The 17897-nt window shown below is 43.3% G+C and overlaps 1 protein-coding gene across 1 annotated transcript in view; it reads left to right on the forward strand.

Moving 5' to 3' along the window:
* The window catches only part of LOC128572601 (ankyrin repeat domain-containing protein 26-like), a 60341-nt gene that overhangs the window by 15082 nt on the left and 27362 nt on the right, over positions 1 to 17897 (forward strand). The window contains 1 exon segment of the mRNA XM_053572583.1: positions 232 to 373. Coding sequence (XP_053428558.1) covers positions 232 to 373 — 142 coding nt within the window.

Consider the following 17897-nt stretch of genomic DNA (forward strand, 5'->3'; position numbering starts at 1 on the left):
TTACCTAACAAATGCAGTCAGTGTAACCTGGCTTATTGTACCCTCAATGAATCTCCAACAATAAAAAAATAAACAAATAAATAGAGAAAAAAAAGAAGTACTTGTGTGTTTTTGCTCATATAAAAAGATGGATAATTAGTATATATTATAACTGGGGCATTTTTTTATGCATATAGTATACATTTTATCATTTTATTTGGGGGATATTTTGAAACATTATTTGTTTTATAGGTCAAAAACCAAATACACTTTGGAGATGACCCTGATGACTTAACTCAGTCATCTGAAGCAATCTCAGAGGATTGTGAGTTGCCTTACTCAAATTATAAGAACTTTACATTGCTCATTGAACAACTGGGAATGAATTGTAAAGGTAGGCCCCTTGCGTAAGTATGGCCTTTTCACGTATCCTAAAGTAATGTATGCACACATTGCTTACCACTGCACCTTGGTGATACTCATTCCATAGTGGGACTCATATCATAAATATGCTTTATGTTTAAAAAGAATAACTGTGGCATATCGTACATTCTCAGCAAAAGAGCTATGATAATTCCACTGTACTTTTCTCAGTGTGAATGGCTATCCATTGTCTTCGGTGACCCTGCCTCTCCCCTATTGTAGCAGGAATTCAGGCAAGGTGGGGAGATAGCGGAGAGAAAGAATCACCTGAACATCGGTGATAGAAGAGGAAGGGGTTTTATTTTAGCCACCCAAGCTGTGACAGACTGGAAGCCAAAATGAGCCCAAACTCTCCTACTAGCTCTGTCCCTGTCCTTTTATGGGACTCACAAGTAGACAGACAAAGGAATTACCATATTACTTCTCATTGGAGGTTTCAATCATGTGCAGGGTTTATAGAAGCAGAAGAAAGCAGCAAGTGTTCGTTTCAAGGACCCAGGAAACTAAGTTTTACAAATTCTTCAGAGCTCAGTTACAAATGGGGGGGAGGGGACACCTTGCAGGAGTGTGCTTAGGCTTTAAACATCCCCCCCTTTATTTTATCTTTTTTGTTTTGTTTTTTTCTTTTTTTTTTTTTTTTATTAAATCATAACTGTATACATTGATATGATCATGGGGCATCATACACCGCTTCATAGACCATTTGACACATTTTTATCACAATGGTTAACATAGCCTTTCCGGCGTTATCTCAGTTACTGTGCCAAAACATTTATATTCTACATTTACCAAGTTTCGAAAATACCCCTGTAAGATGCACCACAGGTGTGATCGCACCGACCCCCCTCCCTCTACCCACCCCCCTCTTTCCCACTTCCCCCTATTGTTAGGTTGTAACTGGGTTATAGCTTTCATGTAAGAGCCCCAAATTAGTTTCAAAGTAGGGCTGAGTACATTGGGTACTTTTTCTTCCATTCTTGAGATACTTTACTAAGAAGAATATGTTCCAGCTCCATCCATGTAAACATGAAAGAGGTAAAGTCTCCATCTTTCTTTAAGGCTGCGTAGTATTCCATGGTGTACATATACCACCATTTATTAATCCATTCGTGGATCGATGGGCACTTGGGCTTTTTCCATGACTTAGCAATTATGAATTGGGCTGCAATAAACATTCTGGTACAAATATCTTTGTTATGTTGTGATTTTTGGTCTTCTGGGTATATGCCCAGCAGAGGGATTACAGGATTGAATGGCAGATCTATTTTTAGATCTCTGAGTGTTCTCCATATATCTTTCCAAAAGGAATGTATTAATTTGCATTCCCACCAGCAGTGCAGAAGTGTTCCCTTTTCTCCGCATCCACGCCAACATCTCTGGTCTTGAGATTTTGTGATATAGGCTAGTCTCAGTGGAGTTAGATGATATCTCAAAGTAGTTTTGATTTGCATTTCTCTGATGATTAAAGATGATGAGCATTTTTTCATATGTCTGAAGGCCTTGCGCCTGTCTTCTTCAGAGAAGTTTCTCTTCAAATCCCTTGCCCAGCCTGCGATGGGATCCCTTGTTTTTTTCTTGCTGATGCGTTTGAGTTCTCTGTGGATTCTTGTTATTAAACCTTTGTCAGAGATATACCCTGCAAATATCTTCTCCCATTCTGAGGGCTGTCTGCTTGCTCTGCTTACTGTGTTCTTAGCTGTGCAGAAGCTTTTTAGTTTGATCAAGTCCCAGTAGTGTATTTTTGAAGCTGCTTCAATTGCCCGGGGGGTTCTCCTCATGAAATACTCACCCAGACCAATTTCTTCAAGGGTTTTCCCTGCATTCTCCTCTAGTATTTTTATAGTTTCATGTCTTAAGTTTAAATCTTTAATCCAATGAGAGTCTATCTTAGTTAATGGTGAAAGGTGTGGGTCCAGTTTCAGTCTTCTGCAGGTTGCCAGCCAGTTCACCCAGCACCATTTGTTAAATAGGGAATCTTTTCCCCACTGAATGTTTTTAATTGGCTTGTCAAAAATCAAATAGCGGTAAGTAGCTGGATTCATCTCTTGGTTCTCTATTCTGTTCCAGATATCTACTTCTCTGTTTTTGTGCCAATACCATGCTGTTTTGATCACTATGGATTTGTTGTAAAGTCTGAGGTCTGGTAGTGTGATTCCTCCTGTTTTGTTTTTATTTCTGAGTAATGTCTTGGCTATTTGAGGTTTTTTCTGATTCCATATAAAACGAAGTATCGTTTTTTCAAGATCTTTAAAATATGACAGTGGAACTTTAATAGGGAGTGCGTTGAAATTACATATTGCTTTGGGTAGTATGGACATTTTGACAATGTTGATTCTTCCCAGCCATGAGCATGGTATGTTTTTCCATTTGTTAACATTTTCAGCTATTTCTTTTCTTAGAGTTTCATAGTTCTCTTTATAGAGATCTTTCACGTCTTTTGTTAGGTAAATTCCCAAATATTTCATCTTCTTTGGCACTACTGTGAATGGGATAGAGTCCTTAACTGCTTTTTCAACTTGACTGTTGTTGGTGTATATAAAGGCTAGCGATTTATGGATGTTGATTTTGTAACCTGAGATGCTGCTGTATTCCTTGATCACTTCTAGGAGTTTTGTAGTAGAGTCCCTAGTGTTTTCCAGATACACAATCATATCATCTGCGAAGAGCAAAAGTTTGATCTCTTCTGACCCTATATGGATACCCTTGATCGCCTTTTCTTCCCTAATTGCGGTGGCTAAAACTTCCATTACAATGTTGAAAAGCAATGGAGACAATGGGCAGCCTTGTCTGGTTCCTGATCTGAGTGGAAATGATTCCAATTTAACTCCATTCAATATGATATTGGCTGTGGGTTTGCTGTAGATAGCCTCTATCAGTTTAAGAAAAGTCCCTTCTAGACCAATTTTCTTGAGTGTTCTGATCATGAAGGGATGCTGGATATTATCAAAAGCTTTTTCTGCATCGATTGAGAGAATCATATGGTCTTTGTTTTTTAATTTGTTTATGTGCTGAATTACATTTATAGATTTACGTATATTGAACCAGCCTTGACACCCTGGGATAAAACCAACTTGGTCATGATGTATAATTTGTTTGATGTGTTGTTGGATTCTGTTTGTTAGGATCTTGTTGAATATTTTTGCATCTATATTCATTAGTGATATTGGTCTATAATTTTCTTTTCTTGTTGGGTCTTTTCTTGGTTTGGGCATCAGGGTGATGTTTGCTTCATAGAATGTGTTGGGTAGTCTTCCTTCTTTTTCTACATTTTGGAACAGGTTGAGTAATATAGGTACTAATTCCACTTTAAAGGTTTGGTAGAATTCTGACGTGAAACCATCTGGTCCCGGGCTTTTCTTTTTAGGGAGATTTTGTATAGTTGATGCTATTTCTGAACTTGATATGGGTCTGTTCAACATTTCCACTTGATTCTGGTTAAGTCTTGGAAGGTGGCGTGCTTCCAAGTGTCGGTCAATTTCCTTCAGATTTTCATATTTCTGAGAATAAAGTTTCTTGTAATATTCATTAAGGATTTTTTGGATTTCTGATGAGTCTGTGGTTATTTCATCTTTGTTGTTTCTGATTGATGAGATTAGAGATTTTACTCTTTTTTTCCTGATTAGGTTGGCCAGAGGTTTATCTATTTTATTGACCTTTTCAAAAAACCAGCTTTTTGATTTATTGATCTGTTGTATTATTCTTTTGTTTTCAATTTCATTTAATTCTGCTCTAATTTTGGTTATTTCTTTTCTTCTACTGGGTTTGGGGTTGGAATGTTCTTCCTTTTTCAGTTGCTTGAGATGTCCCATTAAGTTGTTAACTTCCTCTCTTTCCGTTCTCTTGAGGAAGGCTTGCAGTGCTATAAATTTCCCTCTTAGAACTGCCTTTGCGGTGTCCCAGAGGTTCTGATAGTTTGTGTCTTCATTGTCTTTTTGTTCCAAAAAATTGGTGATTTGTTTCTTAATCTCATCTCTGACCCAGCTATCATTCAGCATAAGGTTATTTAACTTCCATGTTTTTGTATGAGTATGCAGATTCCTGTTGTTACTCAATTCAAGTTTTATTCCATGATGGTCCGAGAAGATGCATGGAATAATTTCTATTCCTTTAAATTTACTGAGGTTAGACTTGTGACCTAAAATGTGGTCAATTTTGGAGTAAGTTCCATGGGTTGATGAGAAGTATGTGTATTCAGTTTTGTTGGGATGAAATGTTCTGTAGATGTCTGCTAAATCTAAATATTGGATGGTTAGGTTTAAATCTAAGATTTCTTTGCTCAGCTTCTTGCTTGAGGATCGATCCAACACTGCCAAGGGAGTGTTGAAATCTCCGATGATTATGGAGCTGGAGGAAATCAAGTTACTCATGTCTGTTAGAGTTTCTCTTATAAATTGAGGTGCATTCTGGTTGGGTGCATAGATATTAATAATTGAGATCTCATCATGTTGAGTATTACCCTTAACAAATATGAAGTGACCATTCTTGTCCTTCCTTACTTTTGATGGTTTAAAGCCTACTGTATCTGCAAATAAAATTGCAACACCTGCTTTTTTCTGATTACCATTTGCCTGAAATATGGATGACCATCCTTTCACCCTGAGTCTGTATTTGTCTTTTAAGTTGAGATGTGACTCTTGTATGCAACAAATATCTGGCTTGAGTTTTTGTATCCAGTCAGCTAACCTATACCTCTTTAGAGGACAGTTTAAGCCATTCAAATTGATGGAGAGTATTGATAAGTCTGGTGGAATTTTGGGTATCGAGTTTTCAAAGGTCCAGTGGACATTTTTAATCCTTTCGCCAGTGTGGATGTTGGAGTTTGATCCGAAGTTTCTGAGTGAGTTTACTTTTGTGGTATAGGATTGGGTTGATCATTGTGGAGAATAGGTGAGAATATCCTGAAGAGCTGGTTTACTTATGGCAAATTTTTTCAACATATGAATGTCATTGAAGTATTTAATTTCTCCATCATAGATGAAACTCAGTTTAGCTGGATACAAGATCCTGGGTTGAAAGTTATTTTGCTTTAGGAGATTAAAAGTTGATGACCACTCTCTTCTGGCTTGAAAAGTTTCAGCAGAGAGATCTGCAGTTATTCTAATATTCTTACCTTTGTACGTAATAGTTTTCTTTCACTGGGCTGCTTTGAGAATCTTCTCTTTCATGTTAACTTTAGTGAAGCCAATTATGATATGTCTGGGGGATGACTTATTGGGTTTGAATCGTGCTGGGGTTCTGAAGCTGTCTGCTATCTGAATTTTTAGATTCTCTAGGCATGTCTGGAAAATTTTCTTTCATAATTTCATGCAGAAGGGCCTCTGTGCCCTTCGAGGCCACTTCATCATTCTCAGAAATCCCAATAATTCGTATATTGCTTTTTTCAAATTATCTGAGAGCTCTCTTAGTGAGTGATCTGTTTTTGTTCTCCATTTCTCTTCCTCTTTGAGAGATTGGGAGTGTTCGAAGATTTTATCTTCAATGTCAGAAATCCTTTCTTCTGCTTGCTCCATTCTGTTGCTGAGGGATTCTACTGTATTTTTCATATCTTTGAGGGCTGTATATTCTTGCTTCAGTGTGTCTAAGTCTTTGGTGGTTTTGTCTTTAAATTCGTTAAATTCTTGAGACAACTGTTGAATTTCTCCTCGAATTCCTAATTCCATTTTATTAATCTTGTCTGCAATCCAAATTCTGAATTCGATTTCTGACATCTCAGCCAGTTGTTTATGAATGGGATCTTCAATCACATCTGCCGTATCTTTTCTTGGGGGGGTTGATCTATTCTGGTTATTCATGTTACCAGAGTTTTTCTGCTGATTCTGCCCCATGGTTATTTTTACTCCCTTTGATTTTTCCCCTGGGGCTTTATCAAGGGCCCATACAGTGTTGTGGCCTGAGAAACTGGGGCCCTGTCTTGTGAGGTGGAGCTAAGTGGTTCTGTCTTGTTTTCAGCTGGTTTCTGTTCGATCCTATTGCAACTTCTACTCTGGCTTGAAGTCTCAGCTGTGTGGAAAAATCAGCAATTAAGTCACCCTGCCTGCCCCCCTCTGGCCCCAGTTGGAAAAGGAGAATCAAACCTTCCTACAACCGCACACCCAGGGCACCACCTGAAAAGTCCTCAGTCTATTAGCCCAGTTCAAAATGTCCAAATCAACTGTCTCAATCGGCACCTGTCTCGGGTGGGAGAGTTCAAGAGGTCTCTGGGAACTGGATCACAGGGGCCTGGTGACTCCTCTGACACAGCTCATCCCAGTGCAGCGTGGAGTCAGGAGGAGCCACCCAGCAAACAGAGCAGTCTCGGAAGGTTGATGTCTCCTTCCCCATTTTGCCCCTCCGTCGGACCCAGTCACTGGTATCTCTGCAGATGGCTAACCCAGTTGCCTGCAGTGAACAGACACTCCAGGGGTTTGCACCTGCCTGAATTGCAAGGAAGTCTGCCAGGCCCCCGCAGACTGCCGCTATTTAGCAGGAGGAGATGGGGCCTGACATCTTTGAGTGCTTGATGCAGGTGATGGGAAGGAGGTGTTCACTCAGGCTTAGCCCCATCCCTGATGGGTGCTGTTAACAGAACAGAACAGAACAGACAACTTTGCGGGGTTCTGTCTCTGTTCCTGCCGAAATCGCCTACAGAAGACAGGCTGTTCTGAGTTCAAACGTCTTTGCTGCTGGAGGTTTGTGTCCTCTTTGCTGCTGAAGGCTTGCATCCGATCACCTCTCTGGGTTGGCCCCGCCCTGGAAGCTTCCCGGGTTTGTGAGCAGTGTCAGGAAATCCCCCGCTCACCGGTGGCCTCCTCTGGTTGCCCAGGGAGACAGGGTGTGTGGCCTCAGAATATCCAGAAGTGAGCTGGTCTGCCGTTAAAGTAAAAACGGCTGTTGCTCTGCCTCCAGGGAACTGCCGCTCTGGTGTGGGCACTCAGCCGACCCTTTTCTCGCGCCCCAGAGTCAGCACTGAGCAGCCGCAGTTTATGCTGGGTCCACACCCCTCGCGAGATCCCCGAAGAATCTGAACTCTTGGGGGACAGGCCCCCAGACCCTGAGTGGGAGTGGGGGGGAAGCTAGAGTTTCATTCAGTTTTATGCCTGGCCGTACTGTTGCCCGCCCTGGGAGGGCTGCTGCACCGCACCGCACCGCAGGGAAGTGCCACCAAGGCTTGATTTCGCCTCAGCAGAGTGCCCTCTCCTCGCTCACATGTCTCAGAGTCAGCGCTGACCTGACGCAGCTCGGGCACTGTGCACTCCCCTCGAGAAATCACCCAAGGATCCGAACTCCTGGGGAATAGGCCTCCAGACCCCGAGTGAGAGTAGGGGTGCTCAGCGGGGAATCTAGAGTTTTATTCAGTTTTGTGCCCGGCTGTAATGTTGCCTGGGGAGGGCTGCTGCACCGCACCGCAGGGAAGTGCCGCCGAGGTGTAACTCCCCCTCAGCCCGGTGCCCTCTCCTTGCTCGCGTGTCTCAGAGTCAGCGCTGACCAGTCGCGGCTCGGGCACTGTGCGCTCCCCTCGAGAAATCACCCAAGGATCTGAACTCCTGGGGGACAGGCCCCCAGACCCCGAGTGAGAGTGGGGGGGAAGCTAGAGTTTCATTCAGTTTTATGCCTGGCCATATTGATGCACAGGGAGGGCTGCTGCACCGCACCACAGGGAAGTGCCGCTGAGGGGTGAGTCCCCCTCAGCCCGGTGCCCTCTCCTCACTCGCGTGCCTCAGAGTCAATACTGACCAGTCGCAACTCGGGGACTGTCCACTCCCCCTGAGAAATCACTCAAGAATCCGAACTCCTGGGGGACAGGCCTCCAGACCTCAGTGGGCGGGAGGGGAGTGTTGGGGATTCAGGGTTGCCAGCAAAGGATTTTTAAAGTTTTATTCAGTTTTATGCCCGGCAGGAGAACGCCACGGCACCCCAGTAGGGGAGGTAGGTCCAGTTTTTAGAAGGTCTCTCCCGTGGAGTGTAGTGGGAGGGCCTTTAATTTCTGCCCGTTTGTTTAATTGTGGGGCTCTTAAGCCAGTCTCATGGGGGAGGGGGACTCCTGTCCACTTGGTGGTGGATTTTGTACCTTTTGTTTGCGTCCTTGTGATCACAGCTTGCCTCAGCGGTGTTGATGTGCGTTCTTCAACCTTCTCTCTTGGTGTGGCTCAAGGCTCAAGTCCACCAGGATACTTACTAAATTCCTGTCCCTTAACTCTCCTTCTGGACGGGAGCCTCTGTTGAAAGCTGGCTTCAGTCCGCCATCTTGTCTCCCTCACTCCCCCCCCCTTTAAAAGTCAGAACATGTTTCCCCAGATATCCTCCTCTCTCATTGTGTTTTTTTTTTTTTTTTTGAGACAGAGTCTCACTATGTTGCCCTGGGTAGAGTGCCGTGGCATCACAGCTCACAGCAACCTCAGATTCTTGGGCTTAAGCGATTCTCTTGCCTCAGCCTCCCAAGTAGCTAGGGCTACAGGTGCCTGCCACAATGCCCGGCTATTTTTTTGTTGCAGTTGTCATTGTTCTTTTTAGCTGGCCCTGTGAGGTTGTCATTTAGAAAAGTTTTGGTGATTTTTTTTCCTTTGATTTTTTTCTTCTGTTTGTCTTCCTCCCTCTTTGGGGACAGGTATTATAGCTGCTTGAAGTTTTCTCGTAATTCACTTAAGTCTCAAATGTATGAATGTTTTCTTTTGTGATGTCCAGTCTGTATTTATTTTTATTCAATGTAGTTTTCATCTCTGACCTTGCAATTTGCATCTCTCTGAGTGCAATTTAAAAAAAAAAGCTTCCGTGCCTCTACTTATCTTTTTGAGCTTTTTTGGAATACGGTGAGTTACTTATTAACAACTGGATCCTTTCTGGTCTTTTATGATTTGGGCTAATTCTCGATTCTGAAAACAAGACCTTTCTGGTTACTATATTCATTATCCCGTGAAGTCTGAGTTTTTCCAGCCTGACTCATGGGAATGGACGCTCTTCCTGGCACTGTGTGAGCCCTGGACACAATTACCTCCAATTTTTTTAGATGTTTTCTTGTTCCCTGGGTCCCGGGTAGTTTTCTAGTGCACAAGCACTGTTCATTACTCTGCCAAAGGGTAACCCAAGAGGCATCTCTTCAGATCTCCAGGGTCCTTTCTGTGTACTGCTGTCTCCTCTCTAATGCTCTGTCCTGTGATCCTGTGATCTCTGTCTGCCTTGCGAGACTCTCAGCTTCATCACCACAACTCTAAGAATCTGGTAGACTCTACCTTGAGTTTTCTCTGCCAGTGTCATGTCCTGGAAACTCTGCCGAGGTAGGGAGGTGGGGCATTCATAAAGCTTACTTCATTTGTTTTTTTGTCTTTCAGGGGTCAAAATCTACTGTCCAAAGTCCACTGTCTTGAAAAGTCCAAAATCCACTGGCCAAAGTCCACTGTCTTGAAAAGTCATTGTTTTATGTGTTTTGCCTGTTTGGTTTTGGTTGTTTTAGGTAAGAAGGAAACTCAGTACTTGTCACTCCATTGTGGCTAGAGGCAGAGAGCAGTAGAGCTTCATTATGTGTCGTCAGTGGCTAGAACGCTTCTTCCCCCTTTGGTTTCCTTCTTCTTTCTCTGTGTCATCTCTGGGAGGAGTCACCTCTTCCTCAAGGAAATCTTCCCCAGGGCCCAGTGTAAATCACATTCTCTTATGTGATCACAGAACTCTGTTTTCTATTTATTTATTTTTTTTATTATTTTTTTTAATTTTTTTTATTAAATCATAACTGTATACAATGATATGATTATGGGGCATCATACACTCACTTCATAAACCATTTGACACATTTTTATCACAGTGGTTAACATAGCCTTTCCGGCGTTATCTCAGTTACTGTGCCAAAACATTTACATTCTACATTTACCAAGTTTCGCAAATACCCCTATAATATGCACCACAGGTGTGATCCCACCGATTCCCCTCCCTCTACCCACCCCCCCCTTTCCCACTTCCCCCTATTGTTAAGTTGTAGCTGGGTTATAGCTTTCATGTGAGAGTCCCAAATTAGTTTCATAGTAGGGCTGTGTACATTGGGTATTTTTTCTTCCATTCTTGGGATACTTTACTAAGAAGAATATGTTCCAGCTCCATCCATGTAAACATGAAAGAGGTAAAGTCTCCATCTTTCTTTAAGGCTGCATAGTATTCCATGGTATATATATACCACAATTTATTAATCCATTCGCGGATCGATGGGCACTTGGGCTTTTTCCATGACTTAGCTATTATGAATTGGGCTGCAATAAACATTCTGGTACAAATATCTTTGTTATGTTGTGATTTTTGGTCTTCTGGGTATATGCCCAGCAGAGGAATTACAGGATTGAATGGCAGATCTATTTTTAGATCTCTGAGTGTTCTCCATATATCTTTCCAAAAGGAATGTATTAATTTGCATTCCCACCAGCAGTGCAGAAGTGTTCCCTTTTCTCCGCATCCACGCCAGCATCTCTGGTCTTGAGATTTTGTGATATAGGCTAGTCTCATTGGAGTTAGATGATATCTCAAAGTAGTTTTGATTTGCATTTCTCTGATGATTAAAGATGATGAGCATTTTTTCATATGTCTGAAGGCCTTGCGCCTGTCTTCTTCAGAGAAGTTTCTCTTCAAATCCCTTGCCCAGCCTGCGATGGGATCCCTTGTTTTTTTCTTGCTGATGCGTTTGAGTTCTCTGTGGATTCTGGTTATTAAACCTTTGTCAGAGTTATACCCTGCAAATATCTTCTCCCATTCTGAGGGCTGTCTGCTTGCTCTGCTTACTGTGTTCTTAGCTGTGCAGAAGCTTTTTAGTTTGATCAAGTCCCAGTAGTGTATTTTTGAAGCTGCTTCAATTGCCCGGGGGGTTCTCCTCATGAAATACTCACCCAGACCAATTTCTTCAAGGGTTTTCCCTGCATTCTCCTCTAGTATTTTTATAGTTTCATGTCTTAAGTTTAAATCTTTAATCCAATGAGAGTCTATCTTAGTTAATGGTGAAAGGTGTGGGTCCAATTTCAGTCTTCTGCAGGTTGCCAGCCAGTTCACCCAGCACCATTTGTTAAATAGGGAATCTTTTCCCCACTGAATGTTTTTAATTGGCTTGTCAAAAATCAAATAGCGGTAAGTAGCTGGATTCATCTCTTGGTTCTCTATTCTGTTCCAGATATCTACTTCTCTGTTTTTGTGCCAATACCATGCTGTTTTGATCACTATCGATTTGTAGTAAAGTCTGAGGTCTGGTAGTGTGATTCCTCCTGTTTTGTTTTTATTTCTGAGTAATGTCTTGGCTATTCGAGGTTTTTTCTGATTCCATATAAAACGAAGTAATGTTTTTTCAAGATCTTTAAAATATGACAGTGGAGCTTTAATAGGGAGTGCGTTGAAATTATATATTGCTTTGGGTAGTATGGACATTTTGATAATGTTGATTCTTCCCAGCCATGAGCATGGTATGTTTTTCCATTTGTTAACATTTTCAGCTATTTCTTTTCTTAGAGTTTCATAGTTCTCTTTATAGAGATCTTTCACGTCTTTTGTTAGGTAAATTCCCAAATATTTCATCTTCTTTGGCACTACTGTGAATGGGATAGAGTCTTTAACTGCTTTTTCAATTTGACTGTTGTTGGTGTATATAAAGGCTACCGATTTATGAATGTTGATTTTGTAACCTGAGACACTGCTGTATTCCTTGATCACTTCTAGGAGTTTTGTAGTAGAGTCCCTAGTGTTTTCCAGATACACAATCATATCATCTGCGAAGAGCGAGAGTTTGATCTCTTCTGACCCTATATGGATACCCTCGATCGCCTTTTCTTCCCTAATTGCGGTGGCTAAAACTTCCATTACAATGTTGAAAAGCAATGGAGACAATGGGCAGCCTTGTCTGGTTCCTGATCTGAGTGGAAATGATTCCAATTTAACTCCATTCAATATGATATTGGCTGTGGGTTTGCTGTAGATAGCCTCTATCAGTTTAAGAAAAGTCCCTTCTAGACCAATTTTCTTGAGTGTTCTGATCATGAAGGGATGCTGGATATTATCAAAAGCTTTTTCTGCATCAATTGAGAGAATCATATGGTCTTTGTTTTTTAATTTGTTTATGTGCTGAATTACATTTATAGATTTACGTATATTGAACCAGCCTTGAGACCCTGGGATAAAACCAACTTGGTCATGATGTATAATTTGTTTGATGTGTTGTTGGATTCTGTTTGTTAGGATCTTGTTGAATATTTTTGCATCTATATTCATTAGTGATATTGGTCTATAATTTTCTTTTCTTGTTGGGTCTTTTCCTGGTTTGGGCATCAGGGTGATGTTTGCTTCATAGAACGTGTTGGGTAGTCTTCCTTCTTTTTCTACATTTTGGAACAGGTTGAGTAATATAGGTACTAATTCCTCTTTAAAGGTTTGGTAGAATTCTGACGTGAAACCATCTGGTCCCGGGCTTTTCTTTTTAGGGAGGTTTTGTATAGTTGATGCTATTTCTGAACTTGATATGGGTCTGTTCAACATTTCCACTTGATTCTGGTTAAGTCTTGGAAGGTGGCGTGCTTCCAAGTATTGGTCTATTTCCTTCAGATTTTCATATTTCTGAGAATAAAGTTTCTTGTAATATTCATTAAGGATTTTTTGGATTTCTGATGAGTCTGTGGTTATTTCGTCTTTGTTGTTTCTGATTGATGATATTAGAGATTTTACTCTTTTTTTCCTGATTAGGTTGGCCAGAGGTTTATCTATTTTATTGACCTTTTCAAAAAACCAGCTTTTTGATTTATTGATCTGTTGTATTATTCTTTTGTTTTCAATTTCATTTAATTCTGCTCTAATTTTGGTTATTTCTTTTCTTCTACTGGGTTTGGGGTTGGAATGTTCTTCCTTTTCCAGTTGCGTGAGATGTCCCATTAAGTTGTTAACTTCCTCTCTTTCCGTTCTCTTGAGGAAGGCTTGCAGTGCTATAAATTTCCCTCTTAGAACTGCCTTTGCAGTGTCCCAGAGGTTCTGATAGTTTGTGTCTTCATTGTCATTTTGTTCCAAAAAATTGGTGATTTCTTTCTTAATCTCATCTCTGACCCAGCTATCATTCAGCATAAGGTTATTTAACTTCCATGTTTTTGTATGGGTATGCAGATTCCTGTTGTTACTCAATTCAAGTTTTATTCCATGATGGTCCGAGAAGATGCATGGAATAATTTCTATTCCTTTAAATTTACTGAGGTTAGACTTGTGACCTAAAATGTGATCAATTTTGGAGTAAGTTCCGTGGGCTGATGAGAAGAATGTGTATTCAGTTTTGTTGGGATGAAATGTTCTGTAGATGTCTGCTAAATCTAAATATTGGATGGTTAGGTTTAAATCTAAGATTTCTTTGCTCAGCTTCTTTCTGGAGGATCGATCCAACACTGCCAAGGGAGTGTTGTAATCTCCAACGATTATGGAGCTGGAGGAAATCAAGTTACTCATGTCTGTTAGAGTTTCTCTTATAAATTGAGGTGCATTCTGGTTGGGTGCATAGATATTAATAATTGAGATCTCGTCATATTGAGTATTACCCTTAACAAATATGAAGTGACCATTCTTGTCCTTCCTTACTTTTGATGGTTTAAAGCCTACTGTATCTGCAAATAAAATTGCAACACCTGCTTTTTTCTGATTACCATTTGCCTGAAATATGGATGACCATCCTTTCACCCTGAGTCTGTATTTGTCTTTTAAGTTGAGATGTGACTCTTGTATGCAACAAATATCTGGCTTGAGTTTTTGTATCCAGTCAGCTAACCTATGCCTCTTTAGAGGACAGTTTAAGCCATTCACATTGATGGAGAGTATTGATAAGTCTGGTGGAATTTTGGGTATCGAGTTTTTCAAAGGTCCAGTGGACATTTTTAATCCTTTAGCCAGTGTGGAAGTTGGAGTTTGATCCGAAGATTCTGAGTGAGTTTACTTTTGTGGTATAGGATTGGGTTGGTCATTGTGGAGGATAGGTCTGAGAACATCCTGAAGAGCTGGTTTACTTATGGCAAATTTTTTCAACATATGAATGTCATTGAAGTATTTGATTTCTCCATCATAGATGAAACTCAGTTTAGCTGGATACAAGATCCTGGGTTGAAAGTTTTTTTGCTTTAGGAGATTAAAAGTTGATGACCAGCCTCTTCTTGCTTGAAAAGTTTCAGCAGAGAGATCTGCAGTTATTCTAATATTCTTACCTTTGTACGTTATAGTTTTCTTTTGCCGGGCTGCTTTGAGAATCTTCTCTTTCATGTTAACTTTAGTGAAGCTAATTATGATATGTCTGGGAGATGGCTTATTGGGGTTGAATCGTGCTGGGGTTCTGAAGCTGTCTGCTATCTGAATTTCAGATTCTCTAGGCATGTCTGGAAAATTTTCTTTCATACTTTCATGTAGAAGGGCCTCTGTGTCCTTGGCAGCTACTTCATCAGTCTCCGAAATTCCTATAACCCTTATGTTGTTTTTTTTCGAATTATCTGAGAGCTCTCTGAGTGAGTGATCCGTTTTTGCTCTCCATTTCTCTTCCTCTTTGAGAGATTGGGAGCGTTCGAAGACTTTATCTTCAATGTCAGAAATCCTTTCTTCTGCTTGCTCCATTCTGTTACTGAGGGATTCTACTGTATTTTTCGTATCTTTGAGGGCTGTAAGTTCTTGTTTCAGTGTGTCTAAGTCTTTGGTGGTTTTGTCTTTAAATTCGTTAAATTCTTGAGACAATTTTTGAATTTCTCCTCGAATTCCTAATTCCATTTTATTAATCTTGTCTGCAAACCAAATTCTGAATTCGACTTCTGACATCTCAGCCAGTTGTTTATGAATGGGATCTTCAATCACATCTGCCGTATCTTTTCTTGGGGGGGTTGATCTATTCTGGTTATTCATGTTACCAGAGTTTTTCCGCTGATTCCGCCCCATGGTTTACTCCCTTTGGTTTTTCCCCTGGGGTTTTATCGAGGGCCCGTACAGTGTTGTGGCCTGAGAAACTGGGGCCCTGTCTGGTGTGGTGGAGCAAAGTGGTTCTGTCTTATTTTCAGCTGGTTTCTGTTCGATCCTATTGCAACTTCTACTCTGGCTTGAAGTCTCAGCTGTGTGGAAAAATCAGCAATTAAGTCACCCCGCCTGCCCACCTCTGGCCCCAGTTGGAAAAGGAGAATCAAACCTTCCTACAATCGCACACCCAGGGCACCACCTGAAGAGTCCTTAGTCTATTAGCCCAGTTCAAAAGGTCCGAATCAACTGTCTCAATCGGCACTTGTCTCGGGTGGAAGGGTTCAAGAGGTCTCTGGGAACTGGATCACAGGGGCCTGGTGACTCCTCTGTCACGGCTCACCCCAGTGCAGCGTGGAGTCAGGAGGAGCCACCCAGCAAACAGAGCAGTCTGGGAAGGTTGACGTCTCCTTCCCCACTTTGCCCCTCCGTCGGACCCAGTCACTGGTATCTCTGCAGATGGCTAACCCAGTTGCCTGCAGTGAACAGACACTCCAGGGGTTTGCACCTGCCTGAATCGCAAGGAAGTCTGCCAGGCCCCCGCAGACTGCCGCTATCTAGCAGGAGGAGATGGGGCCTTACATCTTTGAGTGTTTGATGCAGGTGATGGGAAGGAGGTGTTCACTCAGGCTTAGCCCCGTCCCTGATGCATGCTGCTAACAGAACAGAACAGAACAGACAACTTTGTGAGGTTCTGTCTCTGTTCTTGTCGTCGCCTACAGGAGACGGGCTGTTTTGAGTTCAAACGTCTTTGCTGCTGGAGAATTGCGTCTGAACACCTCTCTGGGTCGGCCCCGCCCTGGAGGCTTCCGGGTTTGTGAGCCGTGTCACCGGTGGCCTCCTCTGGTTGCCCAGGGAGACAGGGGGTGTGGCCTCAGAATATCCAGAAGTGAGCGTTCTGCCGTTAAAGAAAAAACGGCTGTTGATCTACCTCCAGGGAACTGCTGCTCTGGTGTGGGCACTCAGGCGACCCTTTTCTCCTCTGTCCCGCGCCCCAGAGTCAGCACTGAGCGGCCGCAGTTTGTGCTGGGTCCACACCCCTTAAGAGATCCCCCAAGAATCAGAACTCTTGGGGGATGGGCCCCCAGACCCCGATTGGGAGTGGGGCGGGGGGAAGCTAGAGTTTCATTCAGTTTCACGCAATACTACGGTCCGGGGAGGGCTCCTGCACTGCACCGCAGGGAAGTGCCGCCAAGGCTTGATTTCCCCTCAGCAGAGTGCCCTCTCCTCGCTCACGTATCCCAGAGTCAGCGCTGACCTGACGCAGCTCAGGCACTGTGCACTCCCCTCGAGAAATCACCCAAGGAGCCGAACTCCTGGGGGATAGGCCCTCAGACCCCGAGTGAGAGTAGGGGTTCTCAGCTCTCAGCGGGGAGGCCAGAGTCTGATTCAGTCTTGGGCCCCGTATGCCTGGGGAGGGTTGCTGCACTGCACCGCAGGGAAGTGCCGCGAGTTGTGACTCAGCCCAGTGCCCTCTCCTCACTTGCGCACCTCAGAGTCAATGCTGACCAGTCACAACTCGGGGACTGTCCACTCCCCTTGAGAAATCACCCAAGGATCCGAACTCCTGGGGGATAGGCCCTCAGACCCCGAGTGAGAGTAGGGGCTCTCAGCTCTCAGCGGGGAGGCCAGAGTCTGATTCAGTCTTGGGCCCCGTATGCCCGGGGAGGGTTGCTGCACTGCACCGCAAGGAAGTGCCGCGAGGCGTGACTCCCCCTCAGCCCGGTGCCCTCTCCTCACTCGGCGCGCCTCAGAGTCAATGCTGACCAGTCGCACTCAAGGGGACTGTCCACTCCCCTTGAGAAATCACCCAAGGATCCGAAGTCCTGGGGGACAGGCCTCCAGACCTCAGTAGGTGGGAGGGGAGCGCCGGGGATTCAGGGTTGCCGGCAGAGGATTCCCAAAGTTTTATTCAGCCCTATGTCCGGCAGGAGAACGCCACGGCACCCCAGTAGGGGAGGTAGGTCCAGTTTTTAGAAGGTCTCTCCCGTGGAGAGACCGTGGAAATTAAAGGGCTCTAATTTCTGCCCGCTTGTTCAATTATGGGGCTCTAGAGCCGGTCTCATGGGGGAGGGGGACTCCCGTCCGCTTGGTGGTGGATTTTGTACCTTTTGTTTGCGTCCTTGTGATCACAACTTGCCTCAGCGGTGTTGATGTGCGTTCTTCAGCCTTCTCTCTTGGTGAGGCTCAAGTCCACCAGGATACTTACTAAATTCCTGTCCCTTAACTCTCCTTCTGGATGGGAGCCTTTGTTGAAAGCTGGCTTCAGTCCGCCATCTTGTCTCCCCCTCCCTCTCATAATTTGTTCCACTGTCCGACTTCCTTGTGGTAGGAGAGATGGTAGTGAGCCACTGTTTATCATCCAGGAAACCACCACAGCTGCGGCCGCGCACACGCACAGCACAGCCAGCAGCAAGCATCCGCGGGAGAGAAAACCGGGAGCGTCAGGTGCAGAGCGCTCAGATCGGAAGCCCTGGACAATGTGCCTTTCCACAATGGAAACGGGGCAGGAGGCCAGCAGGGACCAGAGCGCCCACCCGCAGCTT

The sequence above is a fragment of the Nycticebus coucang genome, chromosome 20 (assembly GCF_027406575.1).
Source record: "Nycticebus coucang isolate mNycCou1 chromosome 20, mNycCou1.pri, whole genome shotgun sequence".
NCBI lineage: Eukaryota > Metazoa > Chordata > Mammalia > Primates > Lorisidae > Nycticebus > Nycticebus coucang.